The 9,070-nt window shown below is 43.9% G+C and overlaps 1 protein-coding gene across 1 annotated transcript; it reads right to left on the bottom strand.

Moving 5' to 3' along the window:
* Positions 1-1,798: 1,798 nt before the first annotated feature.
* Positions 1,799-5,814, bottom strand: ppp1r3b (protein phosphatase 1, regulatory subunit 3B). The gene is made up of 2 exons (XM_085792662.1): positions 5,673-5,814; positions 1,799-2,844 (listed from the first exon to the last, which is right to left on the bottom strand). Exons 1-2 carry the CDS (start codon positions 5,693-5,695, stop codon positions 1,932-1,934), a joined length of 936 nt encoding a protein of 311 aa, XP_085648788.1. The 5' UTR covers positions 5,696-5,814; the 3' UTR covers positions 1,799-1,931.
* Between the last annotated feature and the right edge of the window lie 3,256 nt (positions 5,815-9,070).

Raw genomic sequence — 9,070 nt, forward strand, 5'->3', positions numbered from 1 at the left:
AATTGGAATATGTTTCTACAGGTCTTGAGATCATTACATTGATAATTCCACAGTTTGACTCCAACTTTCACATCTGTTTTAAAGTATTAGTATAATCTCTAGTTTTATGTGACTCACAGAGACATGTACTATACTGTAGATAGCTACAGCACACAGAGACAGCGTGACTGAGTTGTGTTACATAAGTGAAGTTGAACTGGTTTCACCTGCAGAACAAACACCGACAGCATGGAGGACTCTTCAGATCCAGGTCAGACCCAGTCTCAGTCCCACATTATCAGAGACATGGAGGTCATCGGCACACTCCATATGTTTAGATTGACATGCACCTGAACTGGTTATATAATTCTTACTGCAGTGAATAAAGATAAAGACATATTTTTGTTATAAATTCAGTTTATACATGATGCCTGTGTCATATAGAGTGAATATTTACTGTCTATTCAAGCAGGCAGTTGAAGAACTGACTGTCAGATTTTACTCAATATATATTTTTTTGAATATTTGCATTATTTTAACTCATCCTGTATCATTTTGTGTGTTAAGTATTATTTTAATGTATTCTCTGTATCTGGACCTGGGAAGGGAAACATGCTCAGTCTATTAAATCTATTGAAATTTGACTGTTTGATCGAACAGGAATTAGCATGATAAACAGTGACACAGTGAATCAGAACAAGACTTTATTGACCAGCATTTTTAAATTATTCTTTAAAATTCATCTTGACAGAACAGTGAAGCTGTGACAGTTTAAAAAGACAGGAAGTCAACAACGACAACATGTGGTTTCTCTTATGGACTCTGGACCGACCCGGTTCTGCAGCAGCTTGCTGAATTTAAAAAAATAATAACGAATGAACCGGTAAAAAAAAAAAGAATAAAAACAGTTGTAAGTGGTTTGTTCGATTGGATCAGTTTCGGATTGCAAAGAGACAAGGACGACAACAGTCACTTCCTGTAATGACCTTTGAAAACTGAAGCTATGCTAATGCTAATGCTAATGAGACCAGGAGGAATGTGGTCACACCGGACCGAGGAGGAGAAGATCAGGTCCTGAATCAGGTTCAGTTTAATGTCTGTGATGAGTTCAAGTGATCAGACAAAGCAAAGAGAAACCTTAAAGGGATAGTTCACCCAAAATTGAAATTTCACTCATTATCCACTCATTATTTATCTCTGAGTTACAGGGGGTCTCGGCGTAGCAGTGCATGTCCATATAACGGTTGCAAATGGATACCAACTGTCTTCGTAACAAAAAGACACACCAAAAAACATCCAAATACCTCCATGCTGCTCGTATGTAATGTCCGTCTTGTATTGAAGCCCCGAAATGCGAAATTGTCCCGAAAAAAAATTAATAAATCTATATTTCAAGCTTGTTTTGTAGCGGAAGCTTCTCGAAGCTCCTCTTGGGAAAAGGACAGACCCTGGTTCGTCCAAATTTGACGAACCGGGAAGAGGAGCTTCCGCTACAAAACAAGCTTGAAATATAGACTTATTTAATTTTTTTCGGGACAATTTCGCATTTCGGGGCTTCAATACAAGACAGACATTACATACGAGCAGCATGGAGGTATTTGGATGTTTTTTGGTGTGTCTTTTTGTTACGAAGACAGCTGGTATCCATTTGCAACCGTTATATGGACATGCACTGCTACGCCGAGACCCCCTGTAACTCAGAGAAGCCACGGAGGACTCTGAAACTTCTCCCAGCCCTTAGTCGACATGAGGATGAGTAGATAATGAGTGAAATTTCAATTTTGGGTGAACTATCCCTATAAAAAAAGAGTCTTTACACATGTGCCCCGCACCCCCCCCCAACGGTAACCCTCTACGATCGACATGTCCCATTAGAAGACACATTAGTTCACATGTGCCATTGGAAAGCCATGGCGTCCAATAACGACTTGATACATCGTAAAAAGTCGGGATCAGTAGTACGGGCCGATGTCCTCGTACCCGGCGTAGCTCGGCCAATCGGGGAAGATCCCGTGTGAGCAGGTGGGGCTGCCGTAGCGGTCGAAGTGAATCCCGAAGTTGTCGTCGTTGTTGTTGTTGTTGTTGTAGTAGTAGGAGTCTGTGTGGCTGCGGCTCCTCCTCATGGACGACCACACCGCCCTGTAGTTGTGGCCGTGGTTGCTGTCCCAGTGCTGGCGCCCGTCCACCTCGTAGCAGACGGCGAACTCCACGCACTCGTGAGGCGGCAGCTCCTCGGGCAGCGACACCTCGAAGGAGAAGGTGTCGCTGTAGGAGCTGGGGTAGGCGTCCCTCACGTACGCGCACTCCACGTCCGCGTGGCTCTTCCAGGCGTCGAAGGTCACCCGGAGCCTCACGGACTTCTCGAAGGACAGGTTCTTCACCTTCACCGTTCCCGCCAACGCCCGGTCCTTCAGGACGCAGTGCTCCAGGCACACGAAGTTCCTCTCCAGGCTCTGGCGGAACAGCAGGTAGTCCGAGGACGGCTGAGGGAAGTCCAGCACCAGCCTGTCCTCCTCCGTCCTCAGAGGGACCGCGGAGCTCAGCGCCAACTGGACGTTCAGGGGGATGAGGATGGGATCGCTGAACTGGGAGAAGACCTTTACCTGCGTTAGGGATTGGCCTTTGTGGTCGGCGAACGTCACCTGCTTCTTAGCTTTTTTCCCGGTGTCTTTGGTGGAAGACGGCGCGTCCGCGGGCTCGGGCTCGGGCTCGGGCTGGTCCACACGGCGAGGCTGGAACCGCAGGCAGGAGCTGAGAGCGGGTTTGAAGGCGACGGGGGTCGACCTGTAGACGAAGCCCTCGTTGGACAGGTACAGAGGTAAGGCCATGTCGATCGGCATGGTGGACTCAGGAGGGAACAGACCACTGGAAGACAGGAAGTAGACGGTTTACACAATACAATCTCTGCAGCTCTGGACTCAGTCACTGATGAGACCAAACCATGATCCACTACACAAGGTCCAACACTCTGAGTTTATGTCAAGGCATCTGTGGTTTTATATCGGACCGCATTTACAATGTCTTTGTACTTTGCTTGAATTATAAGACTTATAAACTATAAGAGAGAGTAAGATAACAATTTTTTCCCCCAATCTCATCATATTCGTCGCCAAGATTTATATTCACGAATGTAAAGTATTAAAAGTAAAACCCTCTAAAAAAAACACACTCTATTACTCTAACTACCTCTTGCAAAACAAAAGCTATAAAGATGATAAATGTGTCAATGTTTTTCTATCATGATATACAGTTTTTTTTCCTCTAAGTTTTGCACCATTTTCATTTTATTCCCGTACTGTAGGCCTATCTGTCATACCCCTGGCGTTATTTGCACATTTATGCATAACTTTTTCCTTTTCCTTAAAGCAGAAGTAAGCGATCCGGTCGTTTTGGCTAATGCTGCGTTCCAGGCAGGCTTTTGAAACCGTAAATTACAGCTTCAAATCACGACTTTGTAGCGTTCCAGTCAACCCACTCGTGTTTTTCCGACCTGTTTTACCGGTGAAAGTCACTATAACGGCCACTCGTAACTTCCGACCCGTGAACTCGTACCAGATCGAACTGGTACGACTTCACAGGTCGGAAAAACACGAGTTACGGGTTGCCTTGAATGCACCATAACAGTCCTCGTCCCTACGTCACCACATTCACGCGCATCCCTTGGCTGCACACACAGCCCTGCATGCCGTTCTCTCTCCTCATTGGATAAAACTTGTAGGATACAAGAAAAGTTTTCTCCTCGGCTCAGAGCAGAGCAGAGTGACTGACAGACCCGTGTTTCGGTCCAAACACTCTATGTAAGTGATTGCTGTCGGAAGATAGAACTATTTAAGACTTATATTAACACAAATATATCACTTACTTCTGCTTTAATGTTGTTCTGTGATGTCCCATTTTCAGAACAAATAAAGTTCATTAAAAAAATCACAAGGCCCACATGCAAAAACCTGGTTCTGGGACTGAGGCCGAGCTCCACCCACGGCTCTGGTTTAGACTGTAGACCCCCAGGGGTCTTTGAGAGGGTTCAAGGGGTTCCCAACTGTTTCTCAAAATTTTACCAGTGTTTTTTCCCAGAAATATTACATTTTGTTCCAGAAAGTTCTCAAAATTTTCCTAAATGTCATGCCACTGGCCCTAATTTGAACGTAGCCTACATGGACTAAAAAAAGTAATGTTACTTAGTCTCAGCACAAATATTTGTCTATTTCTACTGTTTGTTTCAAAATGTTGTCCGATGGGGGGGTTTGTGGTCTAACTTGTGTCAGTTTAGGGGTCCTTGATGTGAAAAAGTTTGAGAACCACGTTGGTTTACACAATAAAATCACTGCAGCTCTGGACTCAGTCACTATTGAGACAAAACCATGATCCACTTCACATGGTCCACATGCAAAAACCTGGTTCTGGCTCTGGTTTAGACTGTAGACCCCCAGGGTTCGAGGGGGGGGTCTCCAACTTTTTCTCCAGATTTGACCTTTTTTTTTTTACAGAAATATTACATTTTTTACTGAAAATTTTCAAAATATTTCCAAATGTTCATGCCATTGGCCCTGATTTGAATGTACATTGACTAAAAAACAGAAGAACAAAACAAATATTTGTGTATTTCTCGTGTTTGTTTCAAAATGTTGTCAGATGGGGGGTCTGTGGTCTAATTTGTGTCAGTTTAGGGGTCCTCCTTGATGTGAAAAAGTTTGAGAACCACTGGATTACACAATAAAATCACTGCAGCTCTGGACTCAGTCACTGATGAGACTAAACCATGATCCACTTCACACAGTCCACATGCAAAAACCTGGTTCTGGCTCTGGTTTAGACTGTAGACCCCCAGGGTTCAAGGGGGGTCCCCAACTTTTTCTCCAGATTTTACCTGTTTTTTTTTGTTTTTTTTACAGAAATATTACATTTCTTCCAGAAATTTTTCAAAATATTTCCAAATTTTCATGCCATTGGCCCTGATTTGAACGTATATTGACTTTAAAAAAAAGTAACGTTACTCAGTCTCAGCACAAATATTTGTGTATTTCTCGTGATTGTTTCAAAATTTTGTCCGATGGGGGGGTTTGTGGTCTAATTTGTGTCAGTTTAGGGGTCCTTGATGTGAAAAAGTTTGAGAACCACTGGTTTACACAATAAAATCACTGCAGCTCTGGACTCAGTCACTGATGAGACTAAACCATGATCCACTTCACACGGTCCACATGCAAAAACCTGGTTCTGGCTCTGGTTTAGACTGTACTAGGGGGGGTCCCCAACTTTTTCTCCAGATTTTACCAGTTTTTTTTTTACAGAAATATTACATTTTTTACTGAAAATGTTCAAAATATTTCCAAATTTTCATGCTCTTGGCCCTGATTTGAACGTATATTGACCTAGTTCTGGTTCTGGTTCTGAGGCTGAGATGAGCTCCACCCACGGCTCTGGTTTTTATTGTACAATATAAGGAAGTTAATAATAAGGAAGTAGGAAGTGTCTCTACAGTCTTTAACCTCCTCTCCTCTACCACACCGCCCGTCACCGCTCACGCCCCCTCCCTCGGACTTGTCCTGCTTCGTGTCCACGTTTTGTGAAGCCTCAGCGCTGCCTCACCTGTCGGTCCTCACCTGTCGGTCCTCACCTGTCCAGCTGCTCTGCTACGTCACGCCGCAGCGACAATCAACACAGGACGCACTCAGGTAGGTCGGTCGGTACTGTACCTGGAGCCGCAGCCGACCACCATGGACGGGGGTTTATCACTGCTTCAGCTTCAGCGTTCAGCGTTCATCGCTCCGGTCTCTGCTCCTCCTGCTCCTCCTGCTCCTTCTGCTCTTCCTCCTCCTGTCAACCTGTTGGACGGTTTTTTCCTCTCGCGGCTTCCCAAACCCAGTCGTGGTTCACGTGAACACCTGTAGGCAGCCAATCAGAGAGCGCGCCGGCGGAGTGATCGATGGGTCGGCGGGGTCAGGTATTTTCACCACGGTTGACCCTCCTCCCATGAAGGAGGGGGGTGGGGGGCGGCATTTAAAAAAAAATCTGTTTCCTCATAATTTACTTTATCATGTGATTCGTCTTGTTGGTTTAATGCAGTGGTTTTCAAACTGTTTCACATCAAGGACCACTAAACCGACACAAATTAGGACCTCCATTGGACAAAATTTGAAACAAACACCAGAAATACACAGATATTTGTTCTGAGATTGAATAACATTACTTTTTTAAGTCAGGGTATGTTCAAATGGCAATGCCAATGGCATGAATTTTTGGAAAAAATTTCAAGAAAATCCTGAAAAAAAAGGACCCCACTTTGAGAACCACTGGTTTAAAGGGATAGTTCACTCAAAATTGAAATTAGTTACAGCAGGGCTCCGTGCAGCACTGCATGTCAATATGACGGTTGCAAATGGATACCACTTTTCTTCGTAACAAAAAAGACACACCAAAAAACATCCACATTCCTCCATGCTGCTCGTATGTAATGTCCGTCTTGTATTGAAGCCCCGAAATGCGAAATTGTTCCAAAAAAAATTAAATAATCAATTCAATACAAGACGGACATTATATACGAGCACTATGGAGGTATTTGGATGTTTTTTGGTGTGCCGTCTTTGTTACAAAGACAGTTGGTATCCATTTGCAACCGTCATATGGACATGCAGTGCTGCACGGAGCCCCCGCTGTAACTGAGAAGGCACAGAGGACTCTGAAACTTCTCCCAGCCCTTAGTCCACATGAAGGTGATGAGTGCAACTAGAATTTTGGGTGAACTATTCTTTTAAGGCTCCTGTAACATCCCATAATATCAATATCACTCTGATTTGATATGATTTGACCTATGGATTTGACCCAGATCATGTTGGTGAAATGCAACATGGGAGTTGTAGTGTAGTTAACTTGACTCCCAGAGGTCAGAGGTCAGAGCTTCATTTAAACACAGTTGGTTGACCTGCAGAGTCAGTCAGCTGATGATGCAGAGTCCACACCAACACACACACAAACAGACAAACACACACACAAACAGGGACAGTGAACAGTGTGTGTTGTCCGCTCTTAGAGGACGAACTGTTTCTGATGCACTCGGCGCTGACAACAGGTGAACACACTGATCTGAACAGGAAGTTAATGAGCAGCTGTTTATCTGAGATATTGTTTAACCATTGGTTTAGTTATTTTGCAACTGTTTCATTGACAAACAGGACATTTGATTTTATTTTAACCATAACCCTTTGTAAACACAATCTGTAGCTAATTAAACCAGAACCAGAGCAGTTTTTTATTCCTAAGTAGCTAGTTATTAAATCTACAAGGAATTTCACTTGCTGCATTTGTGAAAAGATCAAATGAGAAAGACTTTTTAAAAAGCACACACAAAATACACTGACACCTGAATATAAATTAAGACAAAATAACCAAGCAAAAAAAAGTATAGTATACCGTAATAACATAAATCCTTGCACTTCTGTTTCTATTTGTGTCTATTTTGTTCTAATCTATGAGGGGAAAAAACATAAAAGGAAATCTATATCTGAATAAACATGTGTGCACGTGGACACAGAGTAAAGTTCACATGAAATTAGAGGCAGGAGGAACTTGTTTAACAGGTTATTGTCAGTTTGAACATTCATATATTGATATAGCCGCAGCTCATAATGTGATCAGATAAATGCTCCAAGCTCAGATCGATCGTCATCCTCCTCTCAGTCGCTGTGAGCGTCCACAACTCAGTCTGAGAGCTCACCAGTTTATTTTGGCCTCCAGGGCACCGGGTTAGGAAACCAGCTGCTGATCATGTCAATATTGGTTCAGGGATGAAACGGTGAAGTCCAAGGGCAGAGAGGTCAGGTTTATGATAAGGAACTGTGCCTGACTGCGCCATATGTGGGTCTGTGACCTGAAAATAGAGTCTGTCTCCATCAGAGTCAAACATTAATCTTGGGTCGATCGTTAAACCACAAATATAGGCAATGCAAGGCAGCTTTATTTGTATAGCGCATTTCATACCAATGGGCAACTCAATGTGCTTTACATAAAACATTAAACAGTAAGAATTACTTTTTTAAAGGTCCAGTGTGTAATAATTGTCATGGTTTATTGCAAAATCTGTATATACTACCCCTGAATATATTTGTATAATCGCTATGAAATAAAATTTATTAGCTGTTGTTATTAGAAGAAGGCGGAAGGAAAGAAGAAGGAGGAGGAGGAAACAGCAGACATGTAAAATGGTTTAGATCTTCACCTCATCGCTCTTTGCCCCTGAAATACTCCCAGTCGTGGTAAACATTTTTTTCTCCACACAGAAAGGACCTGGGCGGCCGGGGATTCAAACCCAGGACCTTCTTGCTGTGAGGCAACAGTGCTTACCACTGTGCCACCGTGCCGCCCATATATAATAAAAACTAGACATAGAGCATAAAATATGAGTTTGCACCATGACAGAGGAGTAAAAGCTTAAATATCACCTGAAATTTTGCAAATGGGGATTTTTCTGCTAGGAATGTTTATTTTATTTTATTTTATTTTATTTTATTTCTTTCACTTTGTCGACTGGAGGGGTGAGTGCGAGCGAACCCTGTAAACTAGAATCTGGATGTCACCGTTTCCCCCCCATTTTACACACTGTACCTTTAATTTTTTTTAAATAAAACCCCAAATAGTGAAAAATAAGGCACAGGAAAAAGAAAAAGTGAGAATAAATATACAAAATAAAAACTAGACAAAAATAGAGCATTTCATTTCATTTACGGTATGTGTGCCGGCAGAGGGCGGCACCGCACTGACCCTGCACCAGGAGGAGAAAATGGAGCAGGATGACGGGGACCAGCAGCTACTGCGCATGCGCTGAGCCTCCGCCTGCCTGGTCTGTGACGTCACTGGCCGCTCCCTGCTGCTCGCCGCCGCCGCCGCCGCTGGACGCAGGACCCGGATGTGAGTGAAGCCGCTCGGCGAACGAACGAACCGCAGCAGCAGCAGCAGCAGATCCTCCGCAGCTCCGAGAGCCGTTTATGGCGGAGAGGCAGCTCACAGCGGGCAGCAGCAGCAGCAGCGAGACCTGAGGCCGCTCCTCCGTTACCCCCCTCCCCCCCACCCCCCGGAGCGGGATTACAACTCACCAAAC

This window comes from Trachurus japonicus, chromosome 12 (genome assembly GCF_045865225.1).
Source record: "Trachurus japonicus isolate A0001 chromosome 12, Traja_1.0".
Classification (NCBI taxonomy): Eukaryota; Metazoa; Chordata; class Actinopteri; order Carangiformes; family Carangidae; genus Trachurus; species Trachurus japonicus.

Excerpts from the sequence above, each read along its gene's own strand:
- ppp1r3b (XM_085792662.1), bottom strand. The coding sequence starts at position 5,695 with ATGGTGGTCGGCTGCGGCTCCAG. Across the intron at positions 2,845-5,672 it reads GTGGTCGGCTGCGGCTCCAG|TGGTCTGTTCCCTCCTGAGT; the intron begins GTACAGTACCGA and ends CCTGTCTTCCAG.